Source organism: Lissotriton helveticus, chromosome 1_1, assembly GCF_964261635.1.
Source record: "Lissotriton helveticus chromosome 1_1, aLisHel1.1, whole genome shotgun sequence".
NCBI classification, from domain to species: Eukaryota; Metazoa; Chordata; class Amphibia; order Caudata; family Salamandridae; genus Lissotriton; species Lissotriton helveticus.
The window spans coordinates 367,759,056-367,772,979 of NC_136057.1; the positions used below are offsets into that span (position 1 = coordinate 367,759,056).

Below are 13,924 nucleotides of genomic sequence, written 5' to 3' on the forward strand. Positions count from 1 at the left end.
TAAGTCTAATAAACAGTAATTGGTGGCCGAGATTGGGAATAAATTTCAGACACGCGTTTCGGCGCTATGGGCAGCGCCTTCTTCCTGGGAATCGAGCCACATATTCCTGTATTAATATGGGCCAGTAATTTGTGTGTGATAGGGCTGGTACTTCTGGGCTTTAGGAAGTTTTTTCGGTACTTATAGTTAAAAGGAATTTATATTGTCCGTTTCTTTGTAGTGTGTAGATCCTTTTGATGAAGATCTACACTAATGTAGTATAATTAAGCTGGAGCATGTCACTCAGAAGGAAATTTGGAAGCTCTTATATGATAATTGTAGACATTCCAAACCGGATATTTCTTCTAAGGCTTAATACATTCCATATGCCCAATGCCAAATGTTGTATAAAGGATCAATATTAGCGTTCCGGATGTATTCGAATTAATCTGCCTGGTCTCCGGACAGCGTGCTGGTATCAGCTGTGGCTGAGCCACAGCCTTTCAGGGGGCCCCTGAAAGAGCCAGGTCTGTTCTGCAGAGTCTTGCCCTGATCACCATGAATATTTCTTAAACAGATTGTTTTTTTAAAACGTTTTTCTTTAATTATTTTAATGTGGATGATGTGTGAGTCTATTACAGACATTTTGCAGAGCAATTTTTTGTTTGTTTCAAGTAAAATACCTTAAAAAAAGTTTATTTAGATCAAAACAGGGCCTGACATATGAGAAATGATAGTGTGACGGAGATTATTGTAAGTAATATTAGTGAGCTGCTGCTGTTACAATATTGAAAATACACGCCACTATCGCTGAATATTAGATGTAAACGCATTTAGAATTAGGACCAGTGACCAGTGCACTGTAGGTGACCTGGCCAAAGAGGGGCATGAGAGAATTGAAACTGGATCATGTATTCAAAGCTGTTCTGAAAAGGGGATCCCTAAATACGTTTGGCCCCGGCCCCCCATATCCTTAAGAGTGTCCCTGTATAATGTTTGGTTTTGCAACCCCTATAGAATTAGTGTAGCAATTGCAGCCATGCCTGGTTTAATGTACCCGTTGTAGTCAGAATTTCACATGTTAAACTTATACTCCATGCAAGAGCGAAAGCTTTGTCCGATTTCAGATGCGCTCCATCCCGAAAACACACATTGTTTTGTTCTTTACGTGCAAAACACATTCATTAGCATTCTGTTACAGAAAGGCGAGGCATGCACACATTGGAACATAAAAATCCAAGTTTTGAGCACAGTTTGCTCTATGCTGTGTTTCTTTTAACTCTATAGCAGTCCCACATAAGTGTGGAGGCCTTGAGGCCTAAAGGTAGAATTTGCACTTCTGAGAGGCTGCTATGGCATGGCAGAATACCTTTGCATTCGAGGTTCACCTGTGAATCCCCTATGCCAGGAGCTTCTGTGTGCTCCATTAACCAGGACCTCCATTCAGACGCTTATTTATGAAGAGCTTGTGCCACTGTTGCATCACTTTTTTGTGAAGCTGCGGCGGCGTAATCATTGTACCACACTGCGCCCTATTTACATAGTGACGTAAAGAGGTAGATGCGTCACTTTGTAAAGACCTGCGCTACATTATACCTGTTGCAGGTATAATGTATGCAAGGTGGGAATTCCCCCGAAAACAAAAACTCGTAGATGTGGCACAGTCAAATTTATGAGATTTCACTATGCCACTTCTACGACTTGACTTGACTGTTTTGAAATCCTTATGCCTGCTTCACGCAGGCATAAAGATTGACACATTTCTTTTCACATGGGACTCACCCATGGCTTATGACACATTGCTGGAGTTGCATCAGTTTTCTGACACACTCCAGCAGTACGTCAATTTTTGCACCACTAGATACGTCAGAGTTACTGAAGTATCTGTAAATCCTTGCGCCATGGAGCGCCGAATTGTAAATATAAGGATGGCGCTATGAAAAGTGACGCATCTCTGTTTTTGCTCAGCAATATGTCATTTTTCATAGACAAGGTGCTCAATTTTTAGTTTTTTTTATTTGGTACCAGCCTGCTACAGGAATCACAGCAGGTTTCTCGCTGCATACACTAAGTTCTGCGTGCCTTTGGCTACAAAGACCTAGAACATCCACAATTATTGTGCATTTCATTTCAAGACATCTTTTCTTTTGATTTATTTCAAAACACTGCTTATATCGCTTAGGTTCAAATTTCTTTTTCTCACTAATTACAGCGTTGTTTGTACTCATGTAAAATGTAATTTAAAATACAAATGTTAATTTGTTGCTGCAAATTTGTGTACTCATAAGCATATTAATAATACATTTCATCCTCAGTCCCTGTATAAACATCCATCTATAATTTGTTTATACTGGACGACTTGTGACGCACCCAGTTGCCGATTAATAAAGAAAAGACATCAGAACTCGACTGTAATTAGTCATTAGAGTTGAGTTCTGACTTGTCAATATCTGCTGCCAGCAGCCATGGGGAAAGGCAGGTCAAGTCAGGTCACAGAGCAGCTGTGTAAAGCAACGAAAATGAAATGTGGCTTTTCTTTCTTCTGCTCTATTTTTCTGTTTTATATTGAAAAGGAGAAAGAACGTATATTTTTTGCACTCCTTAGATTAAAAGTTAGAATCTTTTCTGTTTGTTTCTAGAAATTATCCGCCACAGCAGCTTTTTTTCAAACAGACTTGTATTGAACTGATTATAATATATTTTGTAGCAAATATCTAACAGGTTTTTGATGTGTTTAAGTTTGCACTAGCAGTTCTATTTTTATTCTTCGTGTATGCAAACATGATTTTCTCTTTCATATGAAAGATCTACTCTCCAAGGTTTTAAGTGGTTTGTGTGACCATATATTACATGGGATAAATTACCCCCACCGTACATTCTAAGAATATTGCAAGTCACCTCAAAGTTCCATAATCTTAGAAAGGAACTCGGCCTAAGGCTTCTTTACTTTATATGGCTGTGGAACTCCTCTGAGAATTGCAAATCCTTATGATATACGGCAGGGGATATTTTATCCCTTATATTGCATTTACATTTTTATGTGCTCCCTTGGACTGTATATTGACCATATTTGAATTACTATAAGATTGTTTGAATCATATGAATATGAGTGCATCCCAAAACTCTTTGTTATATTGCTTTATGGATCCTATTGATTCTCTAAAGGTGGGTTTTGTAGAGTGTAAATTGCATGCACACATCATTCACTTCTTTGAAGGAAGTGACTTCATCGCTACCCACCCTGACGAAAGCCCAGGACCTCATATAGGCCTTTAGGAAAGGGCTGAAACATGTTGATGTTTTAGGGTCATACGGCCATCACGTCCTTTAACCCTACATCCTTCTTAACCTTTCCTCCCAACCACTAATAAATGATACTTTTGTAGTGAGATAGGAATTTAATCTTTAAAGTTGCGCCCCATACACCCAATCTTCATAGGTGCTCCCTGAAACATGGTTGAGCGCAACCTACCTTTAGGAGTTGGGGTGAACCCCATGATGATGCATGTCACAACTAGAGTGTGTGAGGGTTATATAAAGAAAAGGGTCTCTTTCCCTTCCCACCCACAAAAGTGGTGTGCTGCCACCTGGTATACTGACCATCCCCCATCTCTTTACCTCTTCTACAGGAACCTTCCTGGTTCCAGAGGGGATACTACTGTGTTTTTGTGTTTTGTTTCAGTGCCTGCAGGTGTTTGACTTTAGAGTTGTGATGATATCCAGTCTGGGGTGAAATCAAGACTGAACAAGATTAGGTGATGGCCACTCCAGTAAGTGGCATAGTTCCCTGAGGTTGATACACGTCCATGCAGGGTGAAAATTTCTTTCAGAATTGGCCCGCTGTGTATGTATGTCCAGTCATTAGCTGGGAGGTTAGAGTTTCTCTGTGTAATTCTTCTGGGCTGTGAGAGGTCTGTTTTGCCAAACCCCATGTTTGCTCTCACAGGATGCAGAGACTGATGTGCAGAAAGGAGCAAAATGTGAAGGTACCCAGAACAGTCTGTGTGAAAGATCTGTTATTGGCCTGTGGTCATTGAATAAACAGGAAAGTGCATGAAAATGTAGGGGCAGGCGCACAGCGAACCAGCCTGGATGTCGTCTATCAGGACCATCAGGACCATGTCTACAATGTATGTCGTGTGTAGTGGTTGTTTAAAGATTTACTCCAAACCTCCTCAGATTTACTGTGGTGGTGACATTCATGGAATTGATAACATTGTTGGATTGTCTTAAAAGCACATGGTGAGGCATCCCTTAGCCAGGTTTCAGTGATGAAGTTTAGGTCTGGTTTTAAGCCTGGTATCTGGTAGAAGCTTGAAGGTGTTATTCTGCTTCTTGTTCATTGAACAGGTGTTGATTAAAAGGCCTCACAAAGTGGGGCAATGAGGCAGAAGCCAAAGGACCATTGGAAAGTGCAGACAGTGGACATGAAGAGTTGTTGCATGGTGAAAGGGAGGGGAAGAGCTGGCTACTAGCAGTGAGGAGTGATTAGGGACTGGAAGGGTCTGAGGAAGTGTTCTCAGTGCTTAGCCCCTTCGCTGCGGCGGCAATTCTGCCGCAGCGCTAGGGGGGAGGGAGGGCCGCGCGGTGCTTGCATGCTCGTGACGCGGAACCGCTCCATCATGAGCCTCGGGTGAGCTGTGCTTGTGATGGAGCGGTTCCGTCAAGGCCCCGCCCGCTCAATAGACCGCGCCGCGCAGACGCGGCGGCCGGGCCGTGACGGAACCGCTCCGTCACCAGCACAGCCCACCCGAGGCTCATGACGGAGCGGTTCCGTCACGAGCATGCATGAGGTTAATTTCAGCCGGTGGTTTCTGGTGCTCGGCACTGGCACTTAATTGTCAACACCGGCTCTAGTGACAGTCCACCACATGGTGGCACTGTCTGTTTAAAATTGAGATGAGCACATTATCCTTGTTTAATAAGTCAACTCGCATTGAAAATTAATAAAACCTGCCTCTCACGCCATAATTATAGCTTTGTGTGGCCTGGAATAGTCTGAATCGTCTCACTTGTACGAGTGTGATGATTAGGTGTTGGTACTGTTATTGGCAGCGCTGGCAGGGGTCATGCACAAAGCAGGCTGCAGGGCCTCCTGACGAGGGCCCTGACTCTTAATATTTTACAAAGTAAGCACTGGGTGTCTTTTCTCCCCCTCTCAGAAATTCAGGAAAGGTTTAGAGGCAGCCGGTGAGGGTCAGGCTGGAGATGTTTGGCCTGCAAAGAGATATGTTATAACAGGGTCATTCTTTGTGCAGTGCTGGCAACTGTTTTCATAAAGGATATTGTTTTGTGTTATTGTGCTGCTATTATAGTGCATGGACATTTTGTTTTGTTTCATTCCTGTGCTGTGACAACAGCCATTTGATAAGGACACATTGTTCTTAGTTTATTTGCTTCAGCCAACATTTATTTTTTAAATATAGGGAGAATTCCAATGCAAGAATTGGCCAAGCACATGGCAGCAAATAATATTTTACAGGACCTACAACTCAGTGGCCGCACTGAGTTCAGATTTGTTATTGTGTGTTTTCCAGACCCGCAGGGTCACTAGTAGCATGAGGCAACCTAAACAGTGGCAGCAAGAGAATTATTTCCTCTACTGACAAGTAATATTAAAAAAAATATACATCTATTGTATACTTAAAATGGGCATTGCCACCAATGTTACACAGTTGTTTTTTCAGGTGGGAAACAATCCTATAATTTGCTTTTAAGTTTCAGATCATGAAGACCAGAGCAACAGTTTCAATGTGCTTTCTAATGCGCTGTATGTCACTGATTAACTCAGATACTAGAGTCCTCCATTCCACATTCTACCATTTGTACTCATTCAATGCTTGTAAGATGCATTATTTAAATTCATTCTCCTTTGTTCCTTGTGGTAGTTGTAAAGTTATATTATGCTGAAAAATGCACAATATCAGGCTATGAAAGGGAATCGAAGCACTAGTGGACATGTGCATATCATCCTACATTCAGTGCACATCCTAGCTACAACGTATGAGGGCTTAGTGGACTGGTGCATCCACTGTAGGGGTCTGTGTTCCATCTCATGGTCACATGTTGCACATGTGTGGTCTAGTGTGTGGATAGGGGTTGCATGCATTTATGTCACTTGGCATCTAATTGTGCTCTTTTATTTCACACAGAGGACATGATCATGGATGGATGATTGGATGTGGATGTGTGTGTGTGTGTGTGTGCGCTCATCTGTTTATGAATTGTTACCTACAGTCATTAAGAGTCTCCCGGACACGGGGTTGTTAATTCCAGAGTTCATGATACCAGGAGTCCCTGGTATCATTCTAGGTTGTTCGCAGAGAACCCCCTGAGGGTGAACAGCGTTTACTTCGCGTGCCATTACAACGCGGTCATTATAACGACCGCATTGTTAGTTCCCATACCTTTACTACGCAAGTCGGAACAACGACTTGCGCTATGGGGAGATGGTTTTGGATTTAAAATCCAACACCTTCCCTAGTGTCCGTACAGACTGGAGATGGAATAGTAAATTATGCTATCCAGCGGCGCCTAATGCAATTCGTTGTTCCGAATTGCGTAGTAAAGGTATGCGAACTATCAACGCGGTCGTACTAACGATGCGTTGTAATGGCATGCGTACTAAACGCATGCTAAGTAACGAGGACTATTCCCCCCTGAGAATTGAAGAATTACCATGGAATCAGTAACTACTGAGGCCCCCAGTAATTCCTGATCTTGCCCCAAATTTTCACCTAGATATGTTGATTGGAGTCAGCAGCCAAAACCTCCAGGTGAAAGTAACAGACCTGTAGTATTCCCATAATTCCATGGGGCCTGTGACTGCTCCAACTAACCCCATCAGAATCAAAAGTAAGCTGGACCTGAGGCCCTCAGAGCCTGTCATTGAGGGTTCCTTCACCACACAGGTAAAGCTGGTCAGGATGAAGTAGAAGTCCTGGGCTGACCATCGCGAGTAAAGCTCCAAGACTACCAGAATCCAAAGGAATCCTGCTCCACTGCTGTACTAGTTCATGCACTGTTTCTAGAGGTCTGGGATTCCCACATCCCTATGGAAATTGCCCTTCATGGTAAATTTGAGTTCTAAGAAGTAATTTCTCCCTTTTCTTTGTTCATCATAGGAGAACGCGCAGGACTGTGGCGGGGCTTCGGGAATATCAGCTTCGTTGATGCTGCTGCTTCTGTCACTCGGACCCTCAGCTTATCTCCTGCGGTGACCCTGGCACCATGGGTTGAGTGCTCAGCACAGAAAGACTCTGCAATTTGAGGGAAGGCCTCCACTCCACCGACTCGTATGTAATCTCCCAGGCTAAGGAAAATGGGTAATCCACTTCCAGCACACCATTGTGCATCAGCTCACAGCCTGATTGGTCTAAAACTGCAGGACCTCTTTAAAAATGACTTTCCTTCTCTATCATTCACTGACTCCTTTTTACTTTTGTCCCTGCTCACACTACCATATCCTGTCATTCTCCTTCAAATCATCTGGCAGATTACCTTCAACGCCTTCTCTTTTCCCTGGACCTCCACATCTTCTATTTGTTCTCTTTCCTTTTATTTGATTCTTGCTCCTTCTTGTTCCTACACCTCTATATGGACTGCATGCTTCTCCCACTCCCTGCCTGCCCAAAGCATATCCTCTACCTCTGTGTTTCATATCCTCTTCTTGCAGGTTCCTACCTTCTGCGTACACCACCTACCATCTGTCAACAATTCACTGTCCCATTTCCCACTTGTCCTTCTCTGTCCACAGCCCTCATACCAATCTGTCCTGAGCAAATATCACTATCCTGTGTCTGCATCTCACTAACCTCTGGCTTCCCAACCAGTCTCCTGTCTGCATGTCCTTGTCCTCTGTCTCCCCTACCTTTTCCTTGGTCTTCATCTGCCTGTCCTCTATCTGTATCTCTCTATCCTCTATCTTCACCTCTCTATCCTCTATCTGCATCTCCCTGTCTTCTGTCTGCATACAATACCCTCTTACTCCATCTCCTTATCCTCAGTCTGCGCTCACAGTTTTCTGTTTACACCACACTGCCATCTACCTGTATCTCCCTATCCGGTGTCTGCCCCTCCCTAGTCTGGCTGGAAACTTTCTATCCTTTGTGCCTCCTTATCTTCTGTCTTTATCCCTCTATCTTCTGCCTATGTCTCCCTGTTCTCAGCCTGCAGCTCCCTGTCCTCTGTCTGCAGTACACTATCCTCTGTCTACAGCACACTATTCTCAATCTACACCTTCTTGTTCTCTCTCTGTACCTCCCTATCTTCTGTCCTCCGCTCCCTATCCCCATCTAAACTTCTCTGTTCTCTATTTGTACCTCCTCTTTATCCCCTTCTAAACCTACCTGCCTTCCCCCTACATCCTCTGCCTGCACCCTCTTATTTTCTGTTTGCATTTCCATGTTATTTGTCTGCACTTGTTTCTCATTGTGCACCCCATATATTCTGCCTGAATCACCCTTTCCTCTATCTACACCTCTCTATCTTCTTTCTGCATCTGTCTATCCTCTGTCGATGCATCCTTAGTCTTTGTCTGTGCATCTCTTTACTTTTTTTGCATTCTCCCATCATTTGTCAGCAACTCACTATCTAGTATTGTTTGGTCTCTTTATCCTAATGTCTACCTGCCCCTCTTATTGTATGACAGCCCTCTTCATTTGTCCTCTCAAATCTGCCCTAGTCAGTTTCCATAGATCATCCGGTTCCTGATTCCTTTCCCTTCAGCTTCTTTTTGGAGAAAATACTTTCTGCAGAGAGAATATATTTTGCACTGGACCACGCTGCTGTGGACTGAATCTGGAATGTATCTATGCAAAAAAGACATGGAATTGGAGGAGACTTTGCGATGTACCGTGTCTGGCCCAACAAGACAATCAAAAGGCAAACTTGGTTCTTCAGTTCCTTGCTTTCAGTATCTTGTTCCCTTGTATCAGAGACAAAGCAAGCCTCCTCTTGGTGCTAAATTGCACCACTTTCTGCGGGGTCTACAGGCAACCCTTCTGCATGACATATGAATGCTACACTCAGGCCCTCTTCTGCTTCAAACATACCATACCTGGTTTACTAAATAAACATTGTCTTCTGGCCTGTTTCATGAGAACTTGTTACAAAAACTGGATGCTGTCAGGTGACTGTGAACTATGCCAATTTGTATCGCCCTCAGCAGGAAGACTCACCAGGACCAGGAAGTAAAGATGTCTAGGTTTGCTCTATTCAATGATGATATAAACAGGTGTGGCCAAGAGACATCAAAAGCATCCAGTCCACTGTTGAGACCTTCCATGAGATCATCTCCTCTGTCAGGGCCATACAGTTACTGGGAATCCTTCATCACTCTGCAATAGATATGTCTCTTTCATTTTCAAAAATCAAAGGTCAAAACAGTATTCTAGTCACTGTAGAGGCACTCTTGAAATGAACCACTGGAGCCCTGAGAAGTTTGCACCCTCCACTGGCATGGCGGTGCATGCATGGGGATGCATGCATGTATGGTCAATAGGTTGGAGAGTCTGAATTTGTAATGAGCTGGGTAAAAATGGACTGTGTAAAGAGGTTCAAGGAGCTGATGCCCATACTGCACTGAGGAGCTAGTAGGGAGTGATGAAGCAGTGTGACGGCAGAGCTTCTGAGGCTAATGCATTTCAACTCACGAGCTATACTCAGAAGCAAAAGTAGCTCAAACTTTGATGCATGTGACTCAGCAGTGCACCTTAACGTTTTTTATAAACTCTTCTAATCAAATTCATAATTAAAAGCAATTATTACCGTACCTTTCTTAGCTCTGTGTTCCAGTAAATTCAGGATTTTACCTTATTTTCTCCTCAGGTGCTGGTACCTACTTTCTGATTTCAGTATTGCACACACTCTCTTCCCAGGTAACTAAACTCTAGAGGTGGTATCTTGCTTTTATTTGTTTGCTCTGTATTCATTGCTGCTGCCAGTCTAACTTCACCACTAACCGGTGGATCCAAATATTGCTGCTGAAATCATTTGGAACCCCTGCGGTCTCCTTCCCATTCGACACTTCCAAACATGTCCAAGACAGCACTCGGCGCCTGTGGTAAAAATGTGGGAAGTGATAGAGGAATATGAGCGAAGGCAAAAAAGACAGTGGTTGTTGTCACACAGGTTGTCTCCTTAGTTGGAGGATTTCTCTGGTGTTCTGCAGTCTTTCACGAGTGACTGTTTTTCTTAATATAAAACAATACAAAACTACAGTTACTCTCTGCTCTTACATGTGCTTAAAATACACTGTTTTCTACAGGGAATAAGACATACAAAACATTTGCTCTAGTACCTGATGCACTACTGTGCCTTTGTCTTGCTAGAACCAAAAGAATCATGAGACTGGTCATATTCTGATGTCCAATATCAGTTGTCAATGCTCCACAACTGACACTGATCAGAAACAAAACTTCACACAAGATCTGCATAAAATACTGCACTGGTCCAAGAGACACTTGTTACAATACAACTTTGAGGAAATCACGGAATCTCAGTATGTAGGACCTTGGGATGGTACAGAGGCCCAACAGGGGTCCCACAATCCAAACAAGTAATATCTGACACTCCCTAGCTATTAACCTGAGGCTGGAACTATTAAACTACTAACCTGAGGCCTCTGAAGACAGTGATGTTAGCGGTCAATAACTTCCATGGATGAATTCAAGAAGCGCCACAAATTGAAAATGTCTGAGAGGATGTTTTTAACACCTGACATGAAAATACTGGTAACTGGAGAGCCAGGACCACAGGAGAAGAGCTAAGCTCAAGCAGATCAGAACAGGTAAAGAGCAGAGTAGAGGTTTCCTCTCAACCAACAGGGAAGAAAGACAAGCATCTGACCAAGCTCTGAGTGTGAATTTTACAGTCTGAAGGATCATTGAATTCTGCAGGTGATCCTTAAATTCCAGGATCCTCCAATCCAGCAATAGATCTTGGAATCCCCTGTAATGTGACACTCAGATGCGACGTACGGTCAAGCCTCTGGAATGCCCGCTTGGGTACAGTATTGACTGTGCTGGAGATGCTTGGGGAGAGACCAGCAGGGCAGCACATGCGATGGCCACAATCCTGGGTGGCCTGACTCATGTCCTGTAGTATGGATGATATCCTGAGGATGGTGCCCTGAGTAAGAGCTGAAACGGGTAGCCAATAATGCTCAATACCAAAGGTGAATTGGAGTGAAGGTGAGCACCCAGGACTAGGCATGGCTGCACCCCCCCCCCCTTAAAAGGCCACCCAAGAGAAGGTTTGTCTGGGTTACAAATGGAATAGGCAAACCAAACGAAGCATGTACTTGCCCAGTTGGCTCCCATGACCTATCCTTTGGGCTGCATCACTTCCAGTCTACTAGGTAAAGTAGTCATCCTTTAATACGCCTGGAGTCCAAAATGGCTTTGACCGCATATTCCACATGACCATCCAGGTGTACAGGAGGAAGAGATGGATCAGGTCTATTGTGTTCATCATAGGGCTTGAGTAACAAAACATGAAAACAGCATGTCATTTGGCAGAACTGTTTAGCTGCCACTGGTTTAATCATATGTTTTTTGAAAATGGACCTTTAAAAGTTTGGCTGTAACTTGCTTGGCCTTTATACCCAAAGGTGCTCGGTGGCTTACCAAACACAAACTTCAGGTTGGTATTGAGGTGCTGGTTGCCGGTGTTTCTTTGCCTGCTTTTGGTAAGCGATCTTGGCTTCCTCAAGATTTTTATATGCCTATTCTAAAATGTCCTGGAAATGCAGAAGGGCACCAGGCTCTCCCCCTGTATTTACAATGGAATTGATTTCCATTGGTACTCAAAAGGCAATAGAAGGGTAAAATCAGAGTTGAGTTGTTATAAACAAACTCAGCATGACTGGAGGTTTCAACCGAGTCAGTGTTATTGATGGATAGTAAGCATCATAGGAACTGTGCCATGATTTGGTTTACATGTTCTGTTTGTCCATTGCTCTGTGAATTGAAGGCTGAGGACAAACAGATGTCAATGTCTGAAAATGCACATAACTGGTGCCAGAACTCTACCACAACCTGATGTCTATGGTCAGAAATAATGGCAGCAGGCACCCCAGATAGTCTTACTTTTTTTTTAATTAAACATATCTGCCGATTCCTTGGCACTGGGTATCTTACAGAGGGAAACAAAATGTGTCATTTTGGTTAACAGATCCTCTATCAGCAAGATGGTGCTCTGGCCATGAACTGGGTAATTCAGTAACAAAGTCCATATGACAGTAAGAAGATGTCACAGGTACAGACTGTAGCAGTGCAGCAGGCGCAAATTGTGCAGGTCAGAACAAATGCCTAGGCATCCTTAGTGTGAGGTTCTCATCAAAATCAATTTTGACGTGATAGAAGAGGTTTGCACTCACCTGGATATCCAGTCAGGGGTGTGGGCTGACACTAATGATGTGCCTTTGTGGCACAAGTCTGAGATAGGTACATACAAGGCCCCTTTTATGTGAAGTACATCTTGAATGGTGCTCTCTGGCTCTTGCAGCCACTCAAGAGAATATTTGTGAACAGAAGCAGAGTGGACAGCTTCAATAAATGTGGCCAAGGCTATTGCACCTGTCACAGTTCTTTCCAGAAGAATGCCAAAGCATTCACTTTTGCAGATTTTGTTTCTGTTTGATATATTATGACAAAGTTAAACTAACTGAAAAAAAAGATCCCTGCGCAGTTGTCTGGGAGACGATGCTTGTACTCAGATAAAAAAAGCAGGTTTTTGTGGTCTGAATAAATGGTCATGATATGACAGGCTCCTACGAGGTAACACCTCTATTCCTGGAAGGCTAATTGCTCTTTCTCCATGATGAAATAATTGTGTTGAGTTGCTCTTTGTACAAAAATAGCACACAATGAAGTTGTACAGTCTTTGGTTCCTGTTGAGACAGTACTCTACCATTCGCAAGTTGAGATGCATCAGCCTTCACCACACATGGAGTGCAGTGTCTGAGGATGGGCACTGAGGTGAAACCCTATTGTAACCTTTGAACCTTGGAACAATACTAGAGAAGTTAGCAATGAACACATGTGGACATTTGCAAATCATATGAAGTTTTGAACTTCTTTGGCCAAGAAGGTAAAGGTCAGTTCAACATGAATTTTGATGTTTCTGTGGTATGTTTCGGTGGGATCAAGGGAAATGGGTACCTATTCTTAATGATGACTCTGGTCATGGACCTGTAGTCTATACATACCCTGAATTCTCCATTCTTTTTCAGCACAAAAAAGAGTCAGGAGGGCACAGGAAATGTTAAATGCTGGATGAACCCATTCGCCAGGAGCTCAGTAAGAGTGTATACTCTACTGCATGGGAAGATTGCCACTGGTTGCAGACCTATCCAGCAGTCAAAACTCCAGTGGTGGGGCAGGACACTAGCTGTTGTTTTGCTGAATATAGCTTGGAAATGACTGTATTGTGGTGGTAGTCAACCCTGAAGAGTGATTTCCACCACTTCTGAAGACAATGGGATAACCGACAGTGGATGTTCCTCATAACATTTCTTTAAAAAATTAATAGAGACAAGAATCAACTTACACAAGCACCAGTCGATCTTTAGATTATGTGCAAAGAGTCAGGGGCTACCAGTATGACACCAAATAAAGGAGTGTCAATGAGATAGAAAATATTTTTTTCAACATGGGCATTATCACATTCCATGGCAATGGTTTCTCTTTGATATGTAATTTGCCATGGACAGTTATGTTCTATCTACAGATTAAACAGGCTCTGGGCACTCTTTCTTAAAAATAGGTATATAATAAGAACATTGCATATGCTATGTCAATACAATTCCCAATCACAGTAAGTGTAATATGGCTACTCAGCTTGAGTGGGAAGGTCCAACATAATGTATTTGGCAAGATGTCAGTATTCTTGGGTCAAAGTATCGACTCAAACATGTGAGACCAGTATTGGGTTTGCACCCAAC

The 13,924-nt window shown here is 43.1% G+C and overlaps 1 protein-coding gene across 1 annotated transcript in view; it reads left to right on the forward strand.

Moving 5' to 3' along the window:
• Positions 1-9,751, forward strand: part of CACNA2D4 (calcium voltage-gated channel auxiliary subunit alpha2delta 4) — a 924,019-nt gene extending 914,268 nt beyond the window's left edge. Inside the window, exon 38 of the mRNA XM_078673672.1 lies at positions 7,104-9,751. Coding sequence (XP_078529798.1) covers positions 7,104-7,199 — 96 coding nt within the window. The 3' untranslated portion in view covers positions 7,200-9,751. The remainder of the gene's footprint in view (positions 1-7,103) is intronic.
• The last annotated feature ends 4,173 nt before the right edge of the window (positions 9,752-13,924 follow it).